This window comes from Triturus cristatus, chromosome 2_2 (assembly GCF_964204655.1).
Source record: "Triturus cristatus chromosome 2_2, aTriCri1.1, whole genome shotgun sequence".
NCBI lineage: Eukaryota > Metazoa > Chordata > Amphibia > Caudata > Salamandridae > Triturus > Triturus cristatus.
The window spans coordinates 491,141,978-491,169,719 of NC_140582.1; the positions used below are offsets into that span (position 1 = coordinate 491,141,978).

The following is a 27,742-nucleotide window of genomic DNA, read 5'->3' on the forward strand; positions in this document are numbered from 1 at the left end:
GCACACGTGACAGAGAAGATAGTTCCATTCTGCTCAATTTCTTGCAAGCTTGTACGAAGGCTGTACCTGTCACCTTTAAAAGCATTATGGACCGGGCAGACTAAACCTTCTTCCAGGCAGAAATGTGAAAATGTGACTTGTGCTTGGAAAAAGTCATAATCCGCGCTATTGTGATTTATGATGATAGAAATGTCTAAACTACACGATTGTTCCATCTACATGTATGGAACCTTTGATAAATGAGCCTAATTACTTCCTGTGTAAGAACCACTTAAGTTTGGGGAAGTGGGAATTGCCAAGCATAGTTCTGAGGAGTGGCCAGGGATATTAAATGAAAGTGAGGTGATAAGGTTCCTCACATTATTTCTAATATAAACTCACACAGTTTTTCACCCTCTCATTAGCTTGTGACTTTGAACAAACTTTTGTCACGCTTATCTCCAAAGTTAGAATTGAATGAACCACGTGTACCTTTTTCTGTAATTGTGCGAATGAAGTAAGGTAATGTATGTCTCTGAAAATATTTCCATTGAAAGAAAAATGTAATTCTGAATTCCACTGGTTTCCTAATCCTACGTGCGAATCTATACAATGTGGAATCTTCACACCCATAGGGATAGACAATTCAAGCTTATGGGACGACTTTATATGAATCACATATCTAGATGTGCGTAACTTATTCAAATAACATCATTTTCTTGTGTTTGTGTGAATTTTGTGACTCCAGTGACCAGTAGTGAATGTCTACAGTGTGTGTCTCGAGCATATGGAAGATTTCATGAAATGGAGCCATATGTGTCTGAAGGGCTACTATGTGGGATGTACGTCTGCAGGAAGCATTTACTTCTAGTTCAATTCTATAGGACTGGAGCATATTGGGCTCTCCATACAGAGCACTGGTTCTCTTTCCTCCATGTTTGGAGCAGCTGATGATGTAACTTGCTGTGAGTCTTCAGACAAGTATTGATGTGGTCTAACTTATTGGCAAAAATGTTAATGAAGGAACCATATTTTCCTTGGTGTTATCAGGATATAAATCACACATGCAACCACTATCAACGCTCTTACTCGTCGCCGAACTAACCTCCTCATAGTGTCGCAAGCTTGTCCTCTTTTTGGTGGAAAGAAGTCCCCTTTCATGGTGTTTAAACTTTTGTTCTTTCTACTGTAACAGGTGAGTGACTGTTCCAATACTGCTGTAGATTATCATTTTCAGCATGACCTTTTCCAAAATTGGCAATAGATTAGTGGCATTTTCTTAAAGGTATCTACTTCTGGAATACTATGAGAACGACGGTTTTTTTAGGCACTAGTTTGACTTCGTAAATGAAAATCTAGCCTTTATGGTTAGTCATATCTCCCTGGAACTGGCAAGTACGATCCTTAAGGGTAAAAATAGTATGCAGAGGCATCCGTGAACATCTATAGCACAGCCTTCACATTTCATCTGCCGATAACTGAATTCTCAATGTCTGAGAGTCTTCTGAAATTATTGGTTTCCATTATTTGTCAAAAAAAAAATAAAAAACATGGAGAACTGCGCTCATTTTTAGGTCTCGCCTAGTGACGCAGCGCACGCGCTGCTTGCTCCTGGCGAGATCTATTGTCATCGCTTTTCTTGCGAAGCGAGGGTGGAAGCTCCACCCACACTTCTTACTGGCGCGCCCGACAAATCCGTGGTTTCTATTGGGAGGGAAGCATGTTTGGTTCCCTCTCTGTATTCCTTCGGCGTGCCTGCCCAGACAGGGCATGTGAACGCGCCTGGACATGACATATGCACGCGCTGCTTTGCCTTCCCCCGGGCGTTTCCTGTAATAACAGCGCGCGCTTTCACTTTCTTTACTCTTCGCGTACCCACAGTTTCCCATCTCTGCACTCTGCTACCGCAATAATTTTGGAAAAGCACGTTCGAGTCCCGGCACCGGTTCACCCTCCTGTGGTTCTGTGCCAATCACTTAATCTTCTCTTGTCTTAAAAAGGGATACTGTGTGCTCACCTAAAGTAATTTGGTGTCCCTTGGACCAACTTCCTGCTATATAGAACTGCAAACATATATAACAGTAAAAACATGTTTTATAATGCCGAAACCAAACGCCTCAATTTGCCTGCCTAAATCTCGATGGGCGTGTTCACTAGCTCACTGAGCCGGTCACTGCATCCAACCCAGGGAATAGTTCTGAATTTATAGAAGAAAAAAAAACTCTGTTGTGTACAGCTCGCTCAACCTGCCCGTTGCCTCACATCCAGGGCAGTTTCCAGTGAGCCTGGAAACCACTCAGCACCTATTACTATCTACTACAGCTCACAGGTTCACCAAGCCTTTTCACCAGGGAAGCCTCGGCAAGCATGTCAAAGTGTCAAACCCAGTGGGTAGTCACTTCCCTAAAATAACTGCCTGAGGCTACTCACTGCCACTGTGCATGACACTGCCTCATACCTAGTGAATCTTTATTTAGCTGACACAACTGACGCATGTGACTCAGTGAGCCTGCTCACTGCCTAAAACTGAGACTATCCCCTTCACAAACTCCCTGAATCTAGCCTCCGATTTGAGCTCAGGGTGTAAACCTGCGGGATTCAGCTCTTTGAATCTCACTGGGTGTAAGGTGTGGCTTGAATCTCAATCAGTCGTGTTGACACTGTCAGGATGTCACTTATCAGCCCCAGTGACTCAGTATCACTAAGTCTTCCTTAGTGCCAGGAACTGACAACTCAAATTCACTGCAATAAACCCATACGCTTATTCCACTGCATGAAACTCTGTATGTCTCCTGGTATCTCACTGAATCTGCCTCACTGGATAAAACTCGCTGAATGGGCGAATTATTTCGCTGAAACTCAATGGGATTATTTGAATCCCCCGAAATCAACACATCCTTTATTGATTTGAACCCACTGAATCGGCGTCACTGTTCTAAATTCACCAGAAGCCTCTCCCTGACAGTAGCACCCTAAATGTTTCTGAAGTTGCAGTGATATTTCTGATGGCTGACATGAACTTTAATTTGGTTACTGCCCAAGGCTGATTAATCTATTCTTTGTCTGAAACTGGTTTTGCTAAAAATACAGCTGTGTGACAGCGTTTCTAAAGGCAGCTGTGACAGCCCTCTCCAGTTATCAGTGTGCACTGCACAATCCTACCTTCACCCGTTTATAGGGCTGTGCTGGTAAACCTGCAAAGGGCATATCAACCCTTGGAGCGTAGGGATGGGAGGCATTGTGAGTCGACGGGGGGAGGGGGGGAGGGGGGGGGGAGTATTGAATGCGAGGAGGTAAGCAATGGCGCTGAGCAGATAGCCTGATAGGATGAGGTGGAATATATGTCGTTACTACGCATTCCGTTGCAACGCATGCCTTTACCACGCATGCGTTACAACGGAATGATTTTTCTACGCATATCCTTTACCTCAATTATTCCTTTACCACGCATTTTTTGGGGTGGCGGGGGGGAACCCCCCCCCCCCCCCCCCCCCCCCTCCAAGCCCCCTTTTTTCTTTTTTTTTGCCTTTTTCTCACGTCTTTGCCAACACTAAAAAAGGACTGAATCGGATGAGGAAGAAGACGTTCCGTGAAGACATTGCTTGCGTGGTAAAGACAGTCGTGGAAGCAATATGCGTTGTAAAGACGTCTACGAGGTAAGTGTACCGTTGTAAACGTAACGCATAGAAAAGCCTTCGTGGTAAAGGCTGTTTCCCGATGAGGTGGGGGCTAGATTCATCAGTAAGATTGGTTTTCCCTGAGCGGAGGGGAGTAGCTATTTTGTTCACAATACATACATGAGTGGGCATCACAGAAGATCAGTCGGTACGTCAACTAGGTGCATGGTGGCTTTAGTGGGTACGTGACGCCGCACTCTGCACTGAGGCACGGTGACACAGGCGGACGCCACATCTATCACGCAGTGTCTCTCCCGTCTCTCCTGCCACCCTCGGAGCCCTCCGCATCTCTCTCCACAGTGGCGCAACACAAATTGATGTGCTCCCTAGCAGGATGTTAACAAGCATTTGCAATGTAATAGGTCTCGCAGTTACACTTTGCCATTGTAAATGACAATGCCTTTTATTTATGTTTTTAAAACAAAAACAAAAATAAAAGGCATTGTTATTTGCAATGCCAATAGCTCAAACTCGTGTAAATGCGAGACCTATTGCATTGCAAATTCTAGTTTCATTTTGTTCATGAATTTTCATGAAGAGTTAAAGTCTCAGTAAAATGAAAATATGATGTGAAATGAAGATGGATGCAGATTGTCTTGTCTGACACTAACTTGTGTGAATGTCAATAAACAAAGTTTCTTTTTCCCTGTACAGGAGGCTCGAGGAAGGAAATCACCGAACACTGGGAATGGCTTGAGCAGAATCTGCTCCAGACGCTCTCCATTTTTGAGAATGAAAATGATATCACCACGTTTGTGAAAGGAAAGATCCAGGTATTGCACATGATGTCACTGCATGTACTGTGTATGTCGGGGGGTGAGGGGACGGGGCTGTCTCTAGCCTCAACTCCTACTCGGTCTCAATAAGTGTTGGAAAATTTAATAATTTTAGCAGATTTATAAAATATGCATACATAAAACAGCAAATCTGAAGATGTGGAATTTTTCTGTATTTGATTTTGAATGAAAGTAAAATATTTAAATTTTTGATTGGGGAATACTTGTTATTCTATTTGTGTGTATTGTTATGAAGTTCAAGTCCTAGAAATTACTTGGGACGGATGTTCCAATCTTCCAATAACGACTGTTGGGGTCCCCAGATTCCAATAATGTATCAGTTGGGGGCCATCATATCCCAGTAATGATTCAGTGGGGGGGCAACAGAAGTCAAAAGGTTGATTGGGGGGTCATCATATTCCAGTAATGATTCTGTGGGGGGCCACAGAAGTCAAAAGGTTAAGAACTGCTGTAGAAGACTGACACAAGAGCACTTTTCTAATTAAACTATAGCACTCTGATACCACAAGTGGGATATATGAAGGTTTTCTGGAGAATCTATTTTACCAGTGCACTCACATTGATTTCCACTGCAACATATTATACTGGTGCCGGTTAGTCAAGAAGGGATAAGTATATTGTTCCTCAACAAAATCTCTTGCCCAAGCGAGTGTGCAAAATCATGTCATCTGTGCCTACAAATGACAGATGCTGATTCACAGAATCAGTATCTATAGATTTTTACAGTCGCAGACGACAATTACAGCTGTGGAACACGCATCTGGTTATTGGATGTTGCGCAGCAACTGTGTGTGAGTGGTATGAACGTGCCAAATGCCGATGCTGTAAATACTCAGAATGCTGTAACTTCGGGATGTGCATTAGTATTTACAATGCACTGCAAAAAACAAAAAGCACATGCAAAGTTAAAACGGTAAAAGTACGAGTAAGTAATGCAGTTTACAGTTTAAAAGTGCTCTCAACATCTCCATATTTTGCGCGGGAATAGAGCAAGGTATTTCGCCAGTTTGGAAAAACATTTTCCACGTTGAGAAAAAAGAAAGAACAAGCACAAATGCACATTTTCCCTATTCCTTTCTCAGTGGATTGTTAGGCGTAATTTTGGAAGGCATTTTCAAAGAAAACAATCACCAAGGACTGATATAGAGATCATTGGTAACCGATAATCCTCCAATTTCTGTAGGAAGCTCAAAATAGAAACTGGAAGCTGTTGAGCCTTCGTGGCTCCAACGGTACAGTAGGCCTCTGTGCAGGAGCAATGCATATATGGACGCACACGCAGTACACTGCAGTAGCCGGAGTGACTCAAACGGGCGTGCTGGCGTTTATTCATCGCACCCGCCCCCCGGGGTGATTGCGATACAAACTATCTTAGAGACCGGGTGGCACTCTACATCCCTCCCAACTTTTATTAGAAAAACATCAAACATAAATCACATATAGCACACATAGTCTCTTAACCTCTCTCTGGGTGCCGGGTTGGGGCAAAGTCCATACTTCTGGCTTTGACTGCCATTCTCCCTCGCACCAACCTGTGTGGTGACTGAAGTAACTGGCCCAGCTGTGGCACCAGGGTGCGGGTGGTAGCTAGTGATCGCACAGCCTTACCAGCCAATGACCTATCCTGGTAGTCATAAAGGTGGAGTTATGTACCACCATCACCAGGGTTGCCAGAGCTTCCTTGGCCAGCATCTCTTCTTGTCCCCTCAATTCATCCTGCTGCTCCTCGAGCACAGGTGACACCTGTTAGAACCAGGACACATTCGGGGACACTGTGATGCGACCTCTCTGAACAGTGACCATGGTTCACTGGACATTTACAGTCTTCCGGGTCTACTTCTCAAAAGGCCTATGGAACTTCCACCCTGAGTAGCAATCCCTCATAACCACATAGTCACCCATGGCCAGTGCTGACTTGCACCACTTTTGCCGCTTTTCCTTTTTCCCAGGCCGCCTCCACATCCAGTGTCAACAGCTGCCATGTGGGTCCTACTGAAATACTGTCTCTGATGGACCTCCTTAGCAGCAAATCCATAAGGGCACAGGTTGTGGTGTTATGCGGGGTCTGCCGAAATGCCCACAGGAACCGGTGAAGGCAGCACTCCACGTCATCACCTTGTTCGAGACCTTTGCGAAGTGCACTATTCAACTTGTGCATAAAACTCTCCACTTCTCCATTTTTCTGGGGCCACTACGGAGTCACCTTATGGTGTTTGTTATTAAGAGAAAAGAGGTGCAACTGGAATCCTGCCCTTGATATGGAGGACAGTTGTCAGTCTTCACCTCTTCAGGAAGTCCCAGCATAGAAAATACTTTCTCCAGAACAGGCTTTAACTTTGAGAACGAGGTGGAATGCACCAGCTCTACCACTGGATATTTGGACTGACTATCCACTATCACAGCTGTAAGATGCCATCAGGAAATTGGCTATAATCCATGATTACTCTAGACCATGGGCGCAGGTACGGCTCCTCGGGCCAGGTTGTGGATCCCCGCTGGTGATCGTGCAGGGGTGGCATCCCGCAGCTTCTCTCCCACCATGGTGTGCATTCCTGGGGACCAGACTTTGTCTTGCAGTAGTGCCTTTGACTTCACCACTCCCAGGTGAGCCAGGCCAACCACCCTAGCCCACAGGCTTTGGGGCATCACAATGCACCTTCCCCTCAAAAGCAGTCTTTCACTACTGGTGCTCAGTTCTTCTCTCGCCCTCCAAGGCTGATTAATTGTCACCTGTTCAACAGGAGTCGATGACACAGACCCATCCAGAAAAATTCTCAGCTTCCTTGGCCTTGGATAGACACGTGTCTGACCTGGTCGTTTCCATGACTTCCTCAACTAACATGGACCAGGGGCAGGCGTCATGCACCACCATTCACACAAATCCTTCTGCCCCTGCATCTTCCTCACTCTAGGCATGGCTGCTTCAGAGGGGACGAGATAGGTCATCCCTGGGTTGTTCACGCCAGGGCAGTACCTGATGTCAAACCAGTAATACTGCAACTGCACATCCCACTGCTCAATGCGTGGGGGCAAGTCTAGACATTTCTGCAAAGAGCGGTGCCAGTAAATTGTGATCACTGTTGCCCTCAAATGAAAGTGGTGGAACATCCATTGAATCGCCAGTGCTTCTTGCTCAATCTGGGCATACCATGTCTCCCAAGTCTGAAAGCACTCTGCTGGCATATGCAATGGGAACCCCTGACCCTTCACGCTTCTCCTGCAGCTGACTGCCCACAGTGAGTTCTGTCTTCTGCTGGAGTTTGAAGTTTGCCATAGTGGCGTCTGCCAGCAGTGCGTCCTTCGCCTGACGAAATGCCTGGTCCGTGTGTTCCGACCATTCCCAGGTAGGGTCTGATTTCGTCAGGGCTGTCAGGGGTTCGGACAACGTGGCCAGGTTATGGACAAACTGGCCACAGTAGGCCATCATCCCAAGAAAGCTCCTCACCTCTGTGGCGTTCCGGGGAACAAAAACTGTTCTTATCGCTTGTACCTTCCTGGGGTCCACCCTTGAAAACACATATCCAAAGAATTCAATTTAATTCTCGTAGAAGGAACACTTCTGCTTGTGGAGCGTAAGGCCACAGTCAGCCAACCTCTCCAACGTTGCTCTGAGCTGCAGATGGTGTTCCTTCAGGTTCTCAGAAAAGGTCAGAATGTCATCACTGATGTTTAGGACCCATAGAAGGACGGAGAGGGTTTCCCAGATGGTGTTCTGGAACCTCTCTGCCACCAAGGATAGCCTCCTATATCTTCTGAGGCCCATGTGGGTGCGAGAGTGTCATTATATACCAGCTCCAGCTGGTGGTAGACAGCAAGGAGGTTCTGTTTTGAGAACGATTATGCACCATTGAGGTCTGCCACAATGTCATTCATGGTCGGGGTGATGTGCCTTTCATGCTGAATGGCCGTGTTCTGGAGACACATGTCCACGCAGAGTCTAATCGCCCCAGGTTGCTTGGGTGGGATTACAGGGGTGAGACCCAAGGTGTTGGCCTGATGACTTCTCAATCCCCACTACTTTTACAAGTTTTGTTGTTCCTCCTCCACCAATGGTTGCAGGTGGAATGGCACTCTTTGGTGTAAGAGTACCGTGGGCCTCATGGTTTCATCAATGTGCAGCCACACCTTGGTGTTCTAGAGCTTTCCTAGCCCTTTCAACAGCTGGGGAAATCTTGCAGGATTACCGCGGTGTGTCACTCCTGGACCTAACTTACAAAGAATACAAGCCCAGGTCCTCCACTGTGTGGCAAACCAGGAGAGTGCCAGTGTTACTACCTTCGGAGATTATCATTCCACTGTCCTTTATGAGTCAGTCGAGAGCTCATGCATGATGTCTTCTGTTCTTCTGTGTATCCATGCAGCATATATATATAGTTGACCCAATGACAATTGACTAAATTCCCTGGACAAATCATATCAAAACTCTTGCACAGTCTCTTGGCCTGGAGGGAAATGTGGGAACTCATTTTTCGTGCTCTGTAGGGAAATTAGCCATGCAGCAGGTGTCAACCACCAGGTTCAAACTGTTTATTTAACGAGGCAGAAAATGACAGCCTTGTCAGAAGTCATTCTTGTGACATATTTTTATTTTCACTGGTTAGTTCTATGCAACAGGAATAGCATCTCCTAAGACAAAGTTCGGAATAAGTATACTTGCAAAAGTATGGAGCCTGACCAATTTGGAAAGATGTTGCAGCCTTTACTGTGACATGCGTCTATACTGGCATGTTTTGAATGTAAACATAATGCTGCTGGGCCTTCCTGGTACAAACCACAATGACAGCTGACCACCTAATGACAAATTTAGACATGAAATGCCAAAAACTGGGTAATATTGCGAACCCATACTTTGGTCTCGTCTGTAGTTCCACATGACTGCTGTTCAGCCTATGTGCCAGTCTTTCACCACACATTCTGGAGGCGGAAGTCACATTGCTGCTCACATTTGATCTTTTAATTTTATGCCATATGTGCAGTTTTGTACACCTATAGCAGATTTAAACAAAAGGCCAAATCATTTTGCAATCATTGTTACACTCTGTAGAAAAAGGCACATGCAGTAAGGTGCTGTTTAAAAGCTCTCGCTCCCTGTAAATAAAACCACGAGCTAACTAGGTTCATAAAAAATCAAAAAAATCCAGGAACACATGTGAAAAATATGCATTTCGATACAGGCCATCAATGAAAACATTCAGAATGGATAAGCAAATGTCTAATGTTTGGAGTAAACCTTAAACTCACATACATATACAAGGAGTCATAGCAAATGTAGACTAATGATTGGCAACATGACCTTTCTGAAACAGGCTTACACACTTGTTTTTTAACTAATAGATCACAAAAAATAACAAAAGAAAAGAAGCAAACTATCGCAGCAAACCAAAATCATACAGGGTCAATTAGAATAAAGGGAAATAAATTAATAGTAGCTTGATAATGCAGCAGTTGCACACATTTTCATACAGTGTGGGTCATTAAAATACATTTTCAAAGATATGTTTGTAACATCCTAGAAGCTTAGAGAGGCTGCTGGTTTTTTGCATCCCATTAATTACCCCAGGCTTTCTCAGAGGATGACTTTTCAATGGTTGTTTGCTTCCTCAATTCCACTGCTTTTTCTAGCGTTGTGAAAGGGAAATCTGCTACTGATTTCCTGAATTCATGGTTAGGGCTTGATCATTCAAGTTAGGTGTCCAGGAGAAACTGGTTTGCTTTTCTTTTTCTCTAGGGGATAATAGCTGAATATAAAAAAATCAATAACATTAAGGAAGATGACGACACAGATAAGTTCAAGGAAGCCATTGTGAAGTTCCATAAGCTCTTCGGGATGCCAGAGGAGGAGAAACTGGTCAACTACTACTCGTGCAGTTACTGGAAGGGGAGAGTCCCACGGCAAGGCTGGATGTACCTCAGCATTAACCACCTCTGCTTTTATTCATTCCTTATGGGAAAGGAAGGTAGGTACAGTAGGGTGTGTTTATGAAGCAATGCATGCTTTAAGTTTAATCGCTCTAGAGAACATTTGAAAATGGACTGGCATAAATATTAAGCTGATGGGTTGAGTAGGACCAGAACAGCATTTTTTTTCCACCGGGCATTTCTCTGGTGGGTTGGAGCCCTTGGAGGCCAGTTTTCAAAGCTCAAGGCCGCTCTTAGTGCGTCTGTCATTTTTCCCACGTCCACGAGGTTCATTGCAGCAGGCACGGGGAGGCTTCAAGAAAGAGATAGGGAGAAGGAGATCATAGCGTGAGAAGACAGAGGAGGGAGGGAGGGAGAGAGAGAATGAGTGAATTATTAGATGGAAATAGAGCGTGCGCGAGGTGATGAAGGGACTTGTTTGCACATTTTTTCCATTGTTGCTGTTGGCTCCCCAGTCTGGCCCTGGGGTTGGGACCCATTGAAAGGGTTCATGGAGATGGGGTTATCCTGTCAATAATGATATTGGTCCATCCATTGTGCTTAAGAATATAATGCAATTTTATATGAGTAAGGGTGTTCGTATAACATAAACCAAGAAGGGGAGCAACGAAGTGCTATTCATTAACGGGAGGTGCTGGGAGTCAATACTAGATCATGGACATCAACTTGGAATTGACATTATTTCGTATTACACTATTAAATTGCATTTCATATATTTACGATGTTTAGATGCAGGAGATCAACTGATTTTCCCAGTCAAGTGGGTAAGACAGGTTTAGAACCCAGGTTCCAAAATTACAAACTCATCTGTTGACCTACTAGACGATACGTTCTCTCACCATTTTGGTACATTCTACCATTATGGAGGGTCACTTCTTTATAACTTATTCCGATTCCCCAGTAAATCTCATTGTTATAGCGCTGATGTAGTACTGTTACAACCATTGGCGCCTGTTAGGACGCTTGTTCTGCCGCTTTTTACCTTGTGGTACTCTTATTGGAAGTCATTGAATGTGCTGTTCTCCAGAGATTGGAACCTAGAACTCTTTGAAAACGTATTTAAAAAAATAAATTAAGGCGATTCTGCAGGGTACCGGTACATCTTGCTTCTTTTTGTAGGGGGAGGAACAGGAGGCAGGGATATCTTAAGGACTTTGGGGGGCCTGGTCCAAACGTATTTGGTGGCCCATGATAGGAACAGCTTTGAGTTTATGATCTAGTTTCAGCTCTTTCATGCCGTATTTAGCCAGGTCACTGGCAGTGCACAGGCACAGTGGTCCAAATTCCGAATGTGTTCACGTCTAAATATTCAGGTATAGTGACCAGTGTTTTCAATATTGTAACATAGCAGCAGCTCATAAATATTACTGCAGACAATCTCTGTGACACCTTCCCCTTTCTCATTTGTGAAGTTCTGTTTGTATCTAAAAGAAACTATTTTATGGATGTTGCATTAAACACAGCATTTCTCTGCAAAATGTCTGTAATTGACTCTCACACATCACCCACATTAAAAATAAATTAAAGAAAAACCGCATTTAAAAATATTATTGGGAGCGTTATACTCCAAACTGAAACGAGGGCGATATTTTGGACCTCTCTCTCATACTGTAGCGATCTGGCACCAGGTAAATTTGCGTCTGGGATGGTCGAATGTTCTCACAAAAGCAACACTGCTATGGTATGCCCAGCAGTTGGGATCTCTCTGTCATCAACCTGGCTTTGATAAGTGGGACACTATCGGGATCTCCATGATCAGAGACCTGATCAAAAGAGGGTCGATCCTCAGTTTTAAGGAGCTACAGGAACAGTATAAGATGGCGCAGGGGGAACTGTTTAGGTACATGCAAATTCGACACGCCCTCACCACAACCCTGCCCGACCTCACAGAGATACCAGAATCGTCATCAATGGAAGACCGGCTGCTACACTCCAAAGCCATCTCCTTAACCTACAACAAATTATGTAACAATCTGCCTGATACCCTACACAAACTTAGAGGACAGTGGGAGGGAGACCTGGGACCACTTGATGATGAGGACTGGCAGGCAGCCCTGATGTCCCCTAAAGAAGCGGCCATCACCCTCCGCTTTCGACTGATACAATTTAGAATTCTCCATAGATTTTATCTAACAGGAGTGACATTGGCAAAAATAGGGGCCAGAACTGATGCACTTTGTCTTAGGGGCTGCGGCCAAATAGCCACCTTTTTCCATATGATATGGGAGTGCCCAGGGCTATTACGACTATGGGAGGGGGCCACGACACATATCCAAACTGCCCTGGGGAAAGAAATGACTCTCACACCTGGGTTAGGCCTGCTTAATGTAGGGGCGGCAACAGACCTCACAGAGGTGGAACAACAAATGGCCACACTCGGCTATACCCTGGTAAAAAGGGAAATAGCCAAAGGGTGGGGGGCGGCAAATACACCATCTATCCAAATATGGGTACAAGAACTTGATAAATGTATGATTGCAGAAAAGGAAGTATTTATGAATCATGGGTGTCCAAAGAAGTGGGATAAGAAATGGAGCAAATGGAACGAATATCGTGGTAATATATGTATCTCCCAGATGGTGGAACTTGAAATGCAAAGAAGTGGAGATCGAGAAGAAAATATTGTGTAAATGTGACTTTCTTCCCCGTGCCATTGTACTATTGTAATAAGTGACTGTCGATAACACAGATTGCCAATGTATGCGTAAATACGAATGAAACTGGGGGGGCGGAGCTTGGCTCGCAAAGAAGATGGCCGCTTGAGCTCGGAGCTCCGGCGAGCCACGTCCAATATCCATAAATAATCCTGACCCCGACGAGTCCCAGCGCAACGGTCGGCCTCGGCGGAACGTCCCAGGGTGCCGGGCAGCTGAACGCCGCGATTTCCGGCCCGATCGAGCGACCGGGCGACCCCCGGAGCCGGCGGCTCGAGCGGCGTCCTAGGCCGCGGATCCCCGGCCTTGAGTGGAAGAGACAGCCGACGACGTAAGGAGACGTGCGGCCAGCGGACCTGAGGTGCGCGGCGGAGGACAGCGGCGACCAGAGGCAGGGTCCGCCGGTGCACACAGAGGCAGCGGACAGCACAGACGCTGATCTACGGCAAGTAAGAGAGACCCGGGTTGCATCACACGGCGCCCGCAGCGTGGAGGATCTGCGATTCCCCCTGCGCGCCCTACGACAGAGAGACTGGGGGCGAGGCGCGTTTGTGGCGCTCCTGGGCATGGTTACGGCGGCAGCCGGGAAGAGGGGCGCTGGTGAGCCCTGCAGCGGAGGTGCGTAGAAGGCAGCAGATCGGGAGTCACCACTGGTGAGACGCCTCCGAGGCTGAGCTGAGCGCGGACGCCACGAGCTTGGTAGCCTTGCTGCTGGGACGGGGCGGACGGCCTGCTGGACGCCTGGAGTGGCCGTTGGCGGACTGGTGCGCCGGGTGAAGACGGAAGGAGCTAATTGACCTGCCGAGACGCCTGCGGTGGGCTGCCTGCGACTGAGCCACGGCTGGGTGGTGCCGGGGGACTTGCCAAGCCGAACGGCGGCGCGCTGAGCGGAGTGGGGGCACAAGATGGGCAAGGCGGATAAAACTCAGTCGAAACTAAAGTTCGAGCAGCGGCGCCCCCAGCCGCAGCCGCCCATGGAGGGTGCTACGGGAGGCGGGCCTGACCCCGCGGAAGACGACCGGGACTTGAGGGGCCTCTTGTTGTCCATGGAGAAGGGACTACAGAGCGGCATCACTGCCCTGGGCGCCAAAATCGACGCGCTCTCCTACCGAATGGACCGCATGGGAGAGCGCCTGGACAGGCATTCGGAGCGCCTAGACCAGGCTGACAGCCGCATATCGGAGGTGGAGGGCGCGCAGACGGCACTGGACAGCGACCACAAGAAGCTCGAGCGCCAAATGCAGATGCTGCAGGACAAGACAGAGGACTTAGAGGCCCGTTCTCGGCGCTGTAACTTGCGCATCACTGGCCTGCCGGAGTCCACCGCCACAGGCCGCATGGAGACCTTCGTGGAGACATTGTTGGTTACATTGCTGGGGAAGGAAGTGTTCTCCGGGATGTTCGTGGTGGAGAGAGCGCACAGGTCCCTGGGCCCAAGGCCCCCGCCAGGAGCACCGCCCCGACCGGTCATAGCTAAACTTCTGAACTATAGAGACCGGGATGCGGCGCTGAGAGTAGCCCGGGAAAAGAAGACGCTGTCCTACGAAGGGTCGCCTATCTCGCTCTACCCGGACTTCACAGCCCGGGTGCAGGAGGCCAGACGACAGTTTGCCCCAGCCAAAAAACAGCTCCGGGAGCTCGGGGTGGACTATGCCATGCTGTACCCGGCTAAGCTACGAGTCAACCGACAGGGCAAGTCGCACATATTCCAGGACCCGAAAGCACTCCAAAAGGCGCTGAAGGACTGGGCGAAGGAGCAGCGTCGGAGCCCGGCGACGTCACCACGAGGGGACGAGAGAGATGGCGCCCTGGACGCACAGGACTGACCAAGAGGGCAGGACTCATCTAGTTGGTATTTTGTCGTGGCATGCGTGGCAGCAGGGAGGTAGGATTTGAGGGGCACGGGTGGGGAGCGGTTAGACGATATGGTTATGGGGTACTGTACAACGTGAGATGCACTCCCCACCGGACTAGTCGCAACAGGGAGGCCAGTGGACAGCGACTTATCCCCCTGTTGCTTAACTCCTTTATAGCATTATAGAGTATGCTGCTGGGGACAAACACCTGGGAACGCTGTTAAGAGGTTGTATCAAAGTGCTGGGAGGGGTCGAGAGACACCATAGTGGTTCGCTGGACCGGGCGGCGGCTGTTGGGTGCTAGGTGCTTCCACACTAACGTGTGAGCGCAGAGCGACCTCCGCCCGCGTGTGCGTTCCACTCCGTTGAGAGTTCGACAGTTAAGGGTGGGGAGGCGGGAGGTATGGGGTGCCCAAGTTTGGGAATCTGCAAGGCCGAGTTGGGGAGGGTCTGCTGTGGGCGGGGGGGAAGGGGGGGTTTGAGTTCTGGGGGTTTGAGGTCACTAGGTTGGGGTGCGAGTTTGGCACTACTAGTATGCTCCTGCGCTTGGAGGCGCGCTCAATTGAGGGATTTGCACCCAATAGAAAGCTATGGCGAACACCGGAGCGGCCATGACTGAGAAGCGCGACGCACTAAGAATCCTCTCTTGGAATGTACGGGGACTGAATGATTACCGAAAAGCCCGTAAAGTGCTGCACTACCTTAAGAGGCATGAGATAGATATTGCACTCCTGCAGGAGACGCACCTTCCCACTAACAGCCCTATCCTGCGCACCAGGGACCTGAGGGAGGCACATGCAGCGGGGTTCACTACACACTCTAGAGGGGTGCTTACATGGGTCAGCGCGCGGGTGGAGCACAGGTTGCAGTGCATTGCCACAGACAATGCGGGCAGGTATGCGCTCACGCGCTTTCAGGGAAAGGGCATGGATTTACTGCTGGTTAATTGTTATGGGCCGAACTATGACTGCCCCGAGTTTTTCACAGCGCTGGCGGGAGCGGTGGGGGATACAGGCGCGCGGCAGGTGCTGTGGGGAGGCGACTTCAATGTGGTGCTAGACCCGGAGCTTGATAGGTCAGGAGGCCCGAACCGAGCGCGACCTGCGGCAGCAGGGGCGATCACTCGGGCTATGCTATGTTTGGATTTGGTGGATTTGTGGCGCACTCGTAACCCGGCAAAGGGAGGCTACACGCATTACTCGGCATACCATAACCTGCATACGCGGATAGACTACTGGCTACTATCTGCGCCCCTCGCTTCGCAGATTCGCGAGTGTGCGGTACTCTCACGAACGCTTTCTGACCACTCGCCGATACTGCTCTCCCTGGTGACGCCCAGAAGGGCCCCCCCGCCGTTCCTTTGGCGATTCCCCCCTTACTCGCTGCTGGATCCTCTGTTCAAGGAGGAGCTACTGGCTGCGATCGAGCAATTCTTTGCCACTAATTTGGGCTCTGTGGAAGATTTCCAGACTGTCTGGGAGACCTTCAAGGTCCACATTCGCGGAGTGGCGATGGCTAAACACTCGGGGGTACTCCGGAGTATCCGGCGCCGCCTTGCGGCGCAGGAGCGTAATCTGGCAGCGTTGGAGACAAGACTGCTAGAAGAGGGCGGAGATGACACTACTGAGGAGATAAAGGCTCTACTAGCAGAGTATCACGAAACTGCTGATGCAGAGGTGTTACACCTGGGGAAGTACGCTACGGCCAGGGTGTATGGTGGGGGGGACAGACCGGGGTCGGTGTTAGCTAACCTGCTCAAGGCTCGCAGGCGCAGGACCGCCGTCACGCAGGTCAAGGCAGCGGATAGCTCACTGCTCACAGAGGAGGAGGACGTGGTGGAGCGATTTCGGTCGTACTACGCTGGACTCTATGCTTCTAAACAAACCGGCATGGAGGACGGCATAGGGGACTATCTGGACCATATAAAGTTGCCGTTCCTCCCGAACGAACACAGGGAGTTTCTCTCCCTACCTATTGAGAGGGATGAAATTCTAGAGGCCCTTGCGAGCATGAAGGCGCAGAGCGCCCCCGGAGCTGACGGCCTCACCGTCGCGTTCTACCGAGCTTTCATAGACCAGCTCTTACCACACGTGTCGACGCTGTTTGACGATATGTGCACGAGGGGGCATATGCCACCGTCCATGCGCGAAGCGCTCTTAGTTGCTATACCGAAGCCAGGCAAACCGCCCGAGGAGTGCAGCTCCTATCGACCGCTGTCGCTACTCAACGTGGATACGAAATTATATGCCAAGATCCTGGCCACGCGGCTGGCCCTTCTCGCTCCCGAACTGGTCGCCCCAGAGCAGGCGGGATTCATGCCGGGCAGGAACCTCACATATAATTTGCGGACGGTGTTTGGCGTCATGCAACACGTTCGCCCCGAAGCGCGCGCGCTCGCGGTGTTTCTCGACATGGAAAAGGCATTTGACTCTGTCGAGTGGCCATTTATGCGGCAGGTCCTGACGCGCATGGGGCTCGGTCCGATCTTCCTACAAATGATAGGAGTACTATATAATGGCCCCACGGCGCGAATACGCTTGGGCGACAGAGTCACGGACCCGATAACAATTACGAGGGGCACGAGGCAGGGGTGCCCCCTGTCACCTTTGTTGTATGCCCTGGTGGCAGAACCGCTGGCGTGCGCTATGCGTGAATACCACAGCCTTCGAGGCATCAATTTCCCTACTTACAGAATAACGATCTCCACGTATGCAGACGACACCCTGCTATATGTCAGGGACCCGGAAAATAACCTAGCCCCAGTGTTGAGGGAGGTAGTCCACTTTGGAGCGCTCTCCGGGCTGACGGTGAACTGGGATAAATCTATTGTGTTCCCGCTGACGCCAGTCACGACCCCCTTTGCTATGGAGTACCCGTTGCACTGGTCTGAGGAACCGGTTCGGTACCTGGGGATCCAGCTCCATAGGGACTCAGAGGTGGTGCTATCTGAGAATTACGGACGGGCCATAAGTAAACTGGAAGACGACGTGGAGACCTGGATCAAGCTGCCCCTTTCGTTATTGGGACGCATATCCATTATGAAGATGGTGGTGCTCCCTCGGTTCCTGTTTCTTTTTACGAACATCCCCATGGTGCTCTCGCGTGCTTTCTTCGCGCGGCTACAGGCATCATTGCTAAGGCTGGCGTGGGCTGGCAAGCAGGCGCGGACCAGCTGGAAAGTACTGACGCTACCTTACCAGATGGGTGGCCTGGGGGCACCCGACATGGAGCTGTACTACCGAGTGGCGCAGGGAGCTCAGGCGCATAGCTGGATACACGGGGGCGAGGCTGTCCCGTATCTTAGACTGGAGACATTGTTTGCGGCGCCGTTGCCGCTCCCAGCGGTAATTTTTGAGCATCCGGACCGCCGCACGGGATTTCTTGATTCCTTGAACTCCACTAGGCATGCCTGGAACTGTATACTACAGTGCGACTCTGGGGCGCAGCTGTATTCACCGGCAATGCCCACTGCCTGGGCGGTGTGGCTGACCCCTTGCAAGGAGGAGGGAGTGCGGCGAGCGCTTAAGGAGCTGGGAGTGCACACAATGGGTGACATGTTTGCTGACGGCCATGTCAAAACGTGGGCGGCGGTGGCAGCCTCGGGCGCGGAGTGCACACAATTGCAGCGTTTTCAGTATTACAGAGTCAGGCAGGCCTGGAGACAGTTGTTGGGGAGAGATATGGAGGAGCCGGCGGAGGTTCAGGAACTGACATACATAATTAAGAATGATAGCCCCCGCGGGTTGATCTCTAAGTTGTACAGAATGGCGCAATCGCATAGAGTGCACGAGTTCGCAAAATGCAGACTGGACTGGCAAAGGGACTTAGGGATTACCATTGACGATGCAATGTGGGCGTACTGCTGCACGGGGATTAGACGCATCTCTCTGCATGGCAGACACCGGCTGGTCCATTTCAAATTCCTCAACAGGTACTACTACACGCCGGAGCGCTTGCATAGATATGGGCTGCGTGACGACCCTGTATGCGAACGTTGCAGACACCCGACGGCTGACTTCCTCCACCTGGCGTGGCAATGCCCGGGCATATACAACTTTTGGGTGGCGGTATGCCACCAGATAGTGGGGGTGACGGGGGTGGAGCTGGCTCCGGACCCGGCGGTGGCGCTATTGGGGCATTCAAGAGGTGTGCCGAGGGCTGCCAGACGCCTGGTTGATATGGGGATGCTAGTGGCGAAACGACGAGTGGCGATGAGCTGGATGCGTGGCCCCGTGCCCACAGTGGAGCAGTGGAAACGCGATGTGCTGTACTGCTGCACCCAAGCGGAGAGGTTCAGCGAGTTGCTGCCGCCGCGTAGCAGGCCTAAAAACTTCTGGGAATTGTATGAGGAATACCTGAGCGGGCGGGGGGCTGCAGCAGGAAGCCCGGATGGGGGCCCTGACACGGATGTTGCAGAAGAGGGAGCTCCCGTAGGAGGTGTTCGGGCGGGTGACACTAGATGAGGGTGAGTGGCGGCTGAGTGCGGGATGCGAGCGATACTGCGACTAACTTAGGACCTCAGGGGTTTGGTTGGGGAGGGTGGGTTAGGGGAGTTGGGGAAGCGTGAGGGGAGGGAGGGGGTTTGGAGTTTTATGGCCATAAAAAAGAGTGACTGTCCCCTAAGCTTTGGGGAAAGGAGCGCGTTAAAGCCTGACCGCAGACAGGGGGTCTGCCCCGCATGCAAGCGCTGAGCTGGAGGGACACTCGGGAAGCATTAGGTGTTTATTCAGTTTAGCACGGTGATGCCCGGCCTCCGGGATGTGGGATAGCCGATGTAATCGATTGCGAGATGAGACAAAATGGCGGGCCTTGGGTTGATGGCACTCGGATCTGTATATCACTGTTCCTTGTATGCAGTCAATAAACACATTTTTAAAAAAAAAAAAAAATACGAATGAAACTAATAAAAAGTTTGTTAAAAATATATATATATTAAAGGTCATTGGGGTAAGACTCTCTACAAAACAGAGCTGGGTCTATCAAGGGCCCCTGTAAGGCTGTGGCTCTGGGCCAGATCCCACTTTGCCAATGCCGTAAAATGCCTCTGACAGGGAAAAATGTTAGCTGTTTAATGTCACTTTTGAGTCCATAAAACGAGATAATCGGCCTATGGTTAGACTTCTCAGTGATTACTGTTTCAGAGATTTTCAAGTGGGCCAGTAATGACTTTTTATTTAAATATAATAATTTACAGAAAATATCAAAATTCCAGTTTCATGTGTGAACCACTTTATTCTCCACAAGCAAACAGATGTATTTTCTTGGAAATACCATTAATTGTTATCAGATCACAGGGGAGTCACAGAGGCTTATCGTGTGATAAATTGAAATGGATTATTCTCTCACATCCAGAGATAAGCTATATCTACCTTCTCCCATTAGATCTGATAAATCCACTTATGTTGAAAATCTTATCAGGGGTGTTTCAAAAAGGGCAATCCAGGGCAGAGAAAAACAGATATCTTTACCAAGTCATACAACTTTAGTAATCACCAACAGTTGGCATTTCAGAATATTCCTTTATTTTATGTCTGCTTTCAGGGTGAGACCTATGGTATCGTCATTCACCAGGTGGCCCCCCGAGGATGTGCCGATGGTGACTTACCACATCCACCACCCACAGTATTGACTGCGCATAGACCTGTAGATGCAATTCATTGTTCACAACCTAACAACATATATACGCTCTTTGAAATACAGTGAGTGAACCACTGCTTAATTTGAGCTGATGGTTGCAGGTGGAGCCCACTGCCACTCTCTTCGGGTTACAGGGACTTATTTTTAATCATCAAACTTTGACCCAGAACAAGAGAGAGAAAAGCGGCTAAGGGAGGAAGAAGGAGGAAGAAAGAGACAAAATCAGTATCAGAAAGAGAAAGCAAGGATGTAAAAGAACTTACGTGTGTGTGCACGGCGTAGGGGAAGGAAGAGTATATTGGTGGTTAAAAGAGTCATAAGCTGATGAAAGACTAGACAGCTTTGGTATTCAGAAACTCTTGCATGCGACAGTGACACCGCCGGGCTTCTTAGAACATCTTGAGCCCTGGCACTGATTATTTTACACATTAAGTACTGCAATGAATCTACAGGTCCACCTAGATGGTCGTCAGTAGCGTTGTTTTCGGCTTCGAAGCAGATGAATCGTGCTCCTCTGTTTCGCATCCTTCATCCAAAACTGTCAATGTGTTCACCTTCTAAGTGTCCATGCAGAGTTGTCGTAAACAAAGCGGTCGAAATGCATTACAAGTAAGGGCACTATGATGCTTTGCACATTGGTGGCGAAATATAAAGGCGTGACTTAAAAAACTAACATTTTCTTTAACTTTTTTCGGTCTTTCACCTTCAGGTATGTACATATAAAATAACACACAATTTAAATGCAAAATAAATGCAAGTTAAGTTAATCAGTGGGAAATGCACTGTCCTACTTTATGTAACCTCTACTAGTTAATGCGCTGCAGAGGTCGGTGTTTCTAACCAGAGAGCCACAGAACTGAATCCTGACTGGAGCAGTGGAGAATAGTTGGGAGCGTAACACAGGCCCCTGCAGCCCCTTCAGCGTTGAGGCCTATGTTACCCCTCTTTAAAAAGCTCACGCTTCACAGCTCAGCTGGTGACTCCTTTCCAATACCACTAAAAAAGAATAAATCTGTCTCATCAAGAAGCATCAAGTGATTACATAAACTAAAGCCAATACCGGTTTTCTTTGCATTTGCAGATTGACCCGTTGTGCACATTTACACTTCTTTTAGGCAAGCAGACACCCTGGCAACGAGGAGTGTTTGCCTGTCTGTCTGTCTTGGGTTTCACAGCACAGGAGACTCCCTGCCTTACACTTCGCGGAAACATTTCAGCTCATGGATTTAAAGGGCTCAGGACGGTTCTTTTCACAAAGTAGAGATACTGTTTTCCTTAAATTTAAAAAAGTATTAGCATGTCATGCCCCTCCGATCCCGCCCACTTCGACCACTGCGTAAACCCCCAGTTCCAGCAGCTAGAGCGCGGGTGAGAGGGTTGCCACCACTGCGCCCTATGGGCTGGTAAGCGAGACCCCACTAAAATGTAGTTCTTTGGGCCTCTTTTATGTGTAGTTCTGCAGAAAAAAGCTCATAAATAGCAAAGTAAGCAGGGGCGGCTACTCTGTTTGAGCGGAGGAGCATCGGCCCACTTAAAAATCCCCACTAAGATGAAAAATAAAATGATAGGGGACGCGGGTGAGCTGGTATGGCACTATTTATTGCCTCGAGTGAGGCCGCTACCAACCCTAGGACACCTCGCATGCTGGTGAGAGCAGCCCCAGGATTGGCTAAGGGAGTTGCTGCTTCCGGTTCCTGTGTCGAAAGAAGAGGTCCGGAGCGAGGACTTTGCCCAGTTCAGGTAAGTTTAAAAAAAATATATATATATATATATATATATATATATATATATATATATTATTTTAAGCGTGTGCGCCCGCCCCCTTCCCCCCCTTAGATGCCAGCTGCCACTGAAAGTAAGTGGATATCATGTCAGAGATAAGGGGTGGGGCACTGGCAAGATAAATTAGCCCGGTACAATGAAGGAGGCAGAAAAGAGAAATTATCAAAACTATCAAAGGAGACTGAGAAAGAAGCCTATAGAAAGCGAGCAGAAGCTAGATAAAAATGTAGAAAAAGGTAAGGAGGAGAGACCGGAATAATGAGTAAAGTGATGGGAGAAGAAAAAGAGAAGATAAGGAGGTATAAAAAAAATTGACAATGTTAAAGGAAGGCATGCTGAAAGGGAATGAGATGAAAAGGAAGAAAATGTGAAAGGAAAGACAATGGAAGGGTGTAAAATAAGAGTTTAAGGAAGAATGAAACAAAGGACAGTAAGTAGTGTGAAAGGATGGAAGAGTGAAAGGAGAAATTATTGAAATGATGGACGGATGGTAGGCTGAAAGGATGGAAGTACCGATGGCCTGAAAATGAAAGGATGAATGTGTGAAAAGATTAATGAAAGAGTGAAAAGTTTGTGTATGTGGATGGATGGTAGAAAGAATAAAGGTGTGGGTGTATAGATGAAAGGGTGAAATCATGACAAATCCATGCTTTGTGATGAAAGATGTAAATGTGATAGGTGAATGGATGGATAGGTGGAAGGGTGAAGGAAACCATTCAAAGAAGCATAGGCAAAGCCAGTAGGTCTCGGCAATGCGCTGGCTATTGGCATTGTCCATGTTTTTTAGTCATGTTGCATAGCAGCACATCTGCTGTTCAGCACAACTGAAAGTCATGGGAAAAAGCACTGTGACATGGCCAGGTCATATCGCATTTTTGTGTGGCTGCAGGGGCGGAACAATGTACTCCATGCAGCGGGGGCAGAGGGGTGAACAAATAGCGCATGTGAGGTCTAGCCGAGACCTAAAACTGAATGCGCCCTAATGTAATTTTATTTTACAGTTGCATAAAGCAGAAACTTGACCCGAAGGTATTGGAGTGCTTTACCTGAGCACCAGTCATATTACACAAGCACTCAATCATTATTGGTCGGCATGGGGAGATTAAATGATTTGCCCAGAATCACAGGATGTTGATCTGATGCCAAGTCTCGAACCTCCTTTCCCACCTGCAAAGTCGGCAACTCTGGCTGTTACACCACATCCTCTCTGCATTGTAACTGCATTTAATGACTGCTCTGCTTCCTGCGATGAGAGCTTGTAAGTTTTTTTTGTTTCTTAAGAGATAGCGCTTCGATGTGTGGCATCAACCTGTAAAATCTGACTATGATATTTACAGACAGAACATTTAATCATGGTGTCACCTGTGGGACAGGTCTTGGGTCTGAAGCAACAGCATCAGTATATGTGTGAAAACTCTCTTAACTGAACACAATGTTTGTGCATTCCATAGCTCTTCAGGAATAACTCTGCTGTAGGCTATAGGGTTTCTGAAATGTTACATATAGAGCTCTGCATCCTCAAGGACTCTTGCATGATGATGAGCTCTGCTGTTGGCCTTATAAATTCTACTTAATCTGAAGCCCACGACTCTTGAAGAATAGACCTGCTATCCATTATATAAAGCCAAGGCATATGGCTTGGTTTGCCCCATCAGCCACCCTCAATCGATCAGCTCTATAGGCCTGGCCCTGAGAGTTCTGTACCACTGCACAATTTTACAAATTATAAGGTACAAGAAGACCACCCGTCTGCCCTCATTTTCAGCTCGTTAACTGACCATTCTCTCTGCTCCATGCAGCTTAACCTTAATGAGGATATTGGGGGGCCTGATACTGTTATGGGCTCTATGTAAGAAGAGGGTACCCCCATTCTTTTGATCATGAAGCTGCTGAAATCCTGATGGTAGATTAGGATCTGTGTCTAAGGGGGTTGACTTGCCTTTCTTCATTCTGATAATACTGCTGGCACTCACTGTGTCGGCCGGCACAAGAACGAAGTCCTCTCATTTGATACCGATCAGGTACTCCATGGCGTGTCCGGGGTGAATGCAGACGTGAAGGGGAGCTGCTTGGCCTTATAAAGGCCAGTGATGAAATACTCTCAGGCTGGCAGAAGTGTGTAGCCAGGTCCGGCTTCCCAATACCTTATACACCCTGGGCATGGCACAAGAAAATCACTGCCTCACCGCTGGAGGCATGATGACTTCACCACACTGGCAAACCTTGATGCAAAAGCTAGGATGAATACAGTGCAGGGGCTCCTGGTTAGTGCAAAGGCAGAAATGGAGCATGACACATTGCAGCTTGGGTAATGTAGTCCGTAGGTACACAGCCTAGCCCCCTAACAATGGCAATGTACGCTGTCAGGCATGCTTGGTTGACTGCATCACACACCGCAAGGGGACTGATGTAGTCCACAAGCAATTACTCTGGGAATATATATTTTTTGCATTTTTATAAAACTCAAACTCAACTCAAAGGTTTTGGAGCATTTTATCTGAGCCCCTGACACATTATACAAGGACACATTCATTTTTGGTAGGCATGGGGAGATTAGGTTATTTGCCCAGAATCACAGGTTGTCGATCCAACGCCGACACTTGAACCTGGTTCCTCAGCTCCAAAGTTGGTTTGTCTGTCTGCGACACCTCATCCTCTGCATTAATGCTAGCAGGATCAAGATAGATAGGAAAGAAGCAACAGGGATGAGCATGGTTGGCAGGGGGTAAGAAGAAACACAAATGGAGGGTCGGTGGGAGGGGAAAGGAGAGAGCGAAAGCACGAACACACATATGGACTGCTTAAACCCAAATAAAAAATTAGCTCCAAAAACAGGAGCAGGGGATGGACACAAGTACATGGTCCATGTTCGAGGGCAAGTCAGTCGCAAGAAGGGGCATGATAAATGATTGCCATGACAAAAAGGAACGAAGGATATGAGAGCAACGTTGAAGTGAACGAATAGTAAGCCTGTGGGTAGGCTGTGGCCCACTAATGGTAAACAACTTGTTTTGAAGACAGCACATGCATTGTGTAGCTGAGACCTAAAAAGGATCGTCCTCCCTCACTTCCCAGGCATGGTGTCATTTTATACGTTGTTTAAAGTGAGGGTTATTTATATTATCTGTTTGCTCCCTTTAGAACATGTCCTGATTCAGTGACGAACTTGTATAAATATATGTTTGCCTCTGAGCCCATAAATCACCACATTATTTGGTCTATCAGTCCTTTTTATTGACTGAGAGTAGCAATCTTATTTTTCTTTTTTACATTTGCTTTGAACAGAGTAAACTCTTCGTCAATGAACTTCTTTGTATCTTACAATATTCACACATTTATCCTGTACATCATATTTACACTTTTTGACAAAAACATAGACATAAAACAAATAATGTAACGTTTGTGTAACTTAAATCTCCACTGATTCTTTTTTTACAGTGCTTTACGAAAATGTCCAATACTTTACATCTTTGGGACCTTAAACAACTTTGTCCTCAAATTTGTTAACCTCTTTTGGTCCTAAGCAGGGTCAGAAACAATCGTTGTAGTACTTGTAAGAGGGAACCTTATATTTGTTAAATTTCTTTTCCTGGGGAAGCAAAGACACTTTTTTAGCTATCCCTGTTTGTTCTGGTTCTCTGCTTGTCTGTTTCCGTAGCCTACGCGTTTCGACCTTTGTGTGTGGACCTACAAGTTCTTGGTAAGGTCTTCTTCAGGGCTTGTTATATTGTTGTGTGGACATCTTTCTCCATAAACTTTACTGTGCAGGTGTGGCTTGGACCGGTAATGTCCTTTGTCCCGGCTAGGTTCCAAGTTATAGGGAATGCCGGTCCGTTTCCTTACTGGCTTGCACTCTGTTTGTTTCAATGGTTTCCGGTAACTGTTGAAGTATTGTTTTCGAAGAAGGTGAAACCTCAATTTTCGTTTTCTTGTTGTTCGTGTTCTCCGCGTCTTCGCCACTGTGGAGCTTCCGGTGTTTCTGTGCCTTACCAAGAACTTGTAGGTCCACACACAAAGGTCGAAACGCGTAGGCTACGGAAACAGACAAGCAGAGAACCAGAACAAACAGGGATAGCTAAAAAAGTGTCTTTGCTTCCCCAGGAAAAGAAATTTAACAAATATAAGGTTCCCTCTTACAAGTACTACAACGATTGTTTCTGACCCTGCTTAGGACCAAAAGAGGTTAACAAATTTGAGGACAAAGTTGTTTAAGGTCCCAAAGATGTAAAGTATTGGACATTTTCGTAAAGCACTGTAAAAAAAGAATCAGTGGAGATTTAAGTTACACAAACGTTACATTATTTGTTTTATGTCTATGTTTTTGTCAAAAAGTGTAAATATGATGTACAGGATAAATGTGTGAATATTGTAAGATACAAAGAAGTTCATTGATGAAGAGTTTACTCTGTTCAAAGCAAATGTAAAAAAGAAAAATAAGATTGCTACTCTCAGTCAATAAAAAGGACTGATAGACCAAATAACGTGGTGATTTATGGGCTCAGAGGCAAACATATATTTATACAAGTACATAACTGATTCCGGCCTCTGATTCCCTCATTGAATCAATCCCCCCCTTTTTTCATCCCTGATTCAGTGACGAGTCATTTTTTGTCTGTGTGTAGGTCTTTGTGTTCCCATTATCTTGGTTCTTGGTGGTCGTTATGTTCTCACTTTCATGAGTTTCCTGTCACTGTGGCTGTTATTGGCAGGTTGCAACCTAACCAAGCAGAAATACCTGTTCTCTAGGGACCATGAATATATGTATATAATAATATTTTTAAGGGAAAGAGGTTTGAGTTTATAGACATTGGGGCAGCCATGCACCGAGGTGAGAGGCGAATGGGAGTTTGTTTAGGAAGCTTGGCATCTGCCATGCACTTGAACCTAAAGGAATCTTCTCTTTTTGGATGACATCATGAAGAGTTTTCATCCTTTGTAATCATTCTTTTCAAATTATTCAGCATTTTTTAAAACTGGATCCATTTTGTATTTGAAGTTGTGGAGTTAATTAACCATTTACAACATGTTTGGTAAATATGTTGTGAGGGTCTAGGCCCAAAAGAGGAAATTTGTTTATAATCTGTGTATGACATAGCTGTGTACGCTTTTTTCAGCAAAGCTAGTAATCCGTTGGGTTGACATCACCCAACTTGAGAAGAACGCTACCCTCCTCCTCCCCGACTCGATCAAAGTGAGCACTAGGTGCAGCCAACATTTCTTCTCCGTCCTACTCAACATTGGAGAGACGTTCAGACTGATGGAACAACTGGCCAACATTGCCATGCGGCAACTTCTGGATAATGAGGGCTTTGAGCAGGATAGGTCTTTGCCCAAGCTGAAGAAGAAGTCCCCCAAGAAGGTGTCTGCCCTAAAGCGGTGAGCGAAACAGAAGTGTATTACATTTCACTGTTTACAGCTTGTGGGCAAAGGTCCATTACTGT

At 47.5% G+C, this 27,742-nt stretch overlaps 1 protein-coding gene across 1 annotated transcript in view; it reads left to right on the forward strand.

The window, feature by feature from the left end:
- Positions 1-27,742, forward strand: part of TBC1D9 (TBC1 domain family member 9) — a 386,514-nt gene that overhangs the window by 214,883 nt on the left and 143,889 nt on the right. Inside the window, exons 3-5 of the mRNA XM_085641600.1 lie at positions 4,311-4,429; positions 10,182-10,410; positions 27,416-27,677. Coding sequence (XP_085497726.1) covers positions 4,311-4,429; positions 10,182-10,410; positions 27,416-27,677 — 610 coding nt within the window. The remainder of the gene's footprint in view (positions 1-4,310; positions 4,430-10,181; positions 10,411-27,415; positions 27,678-27,742) is intronic.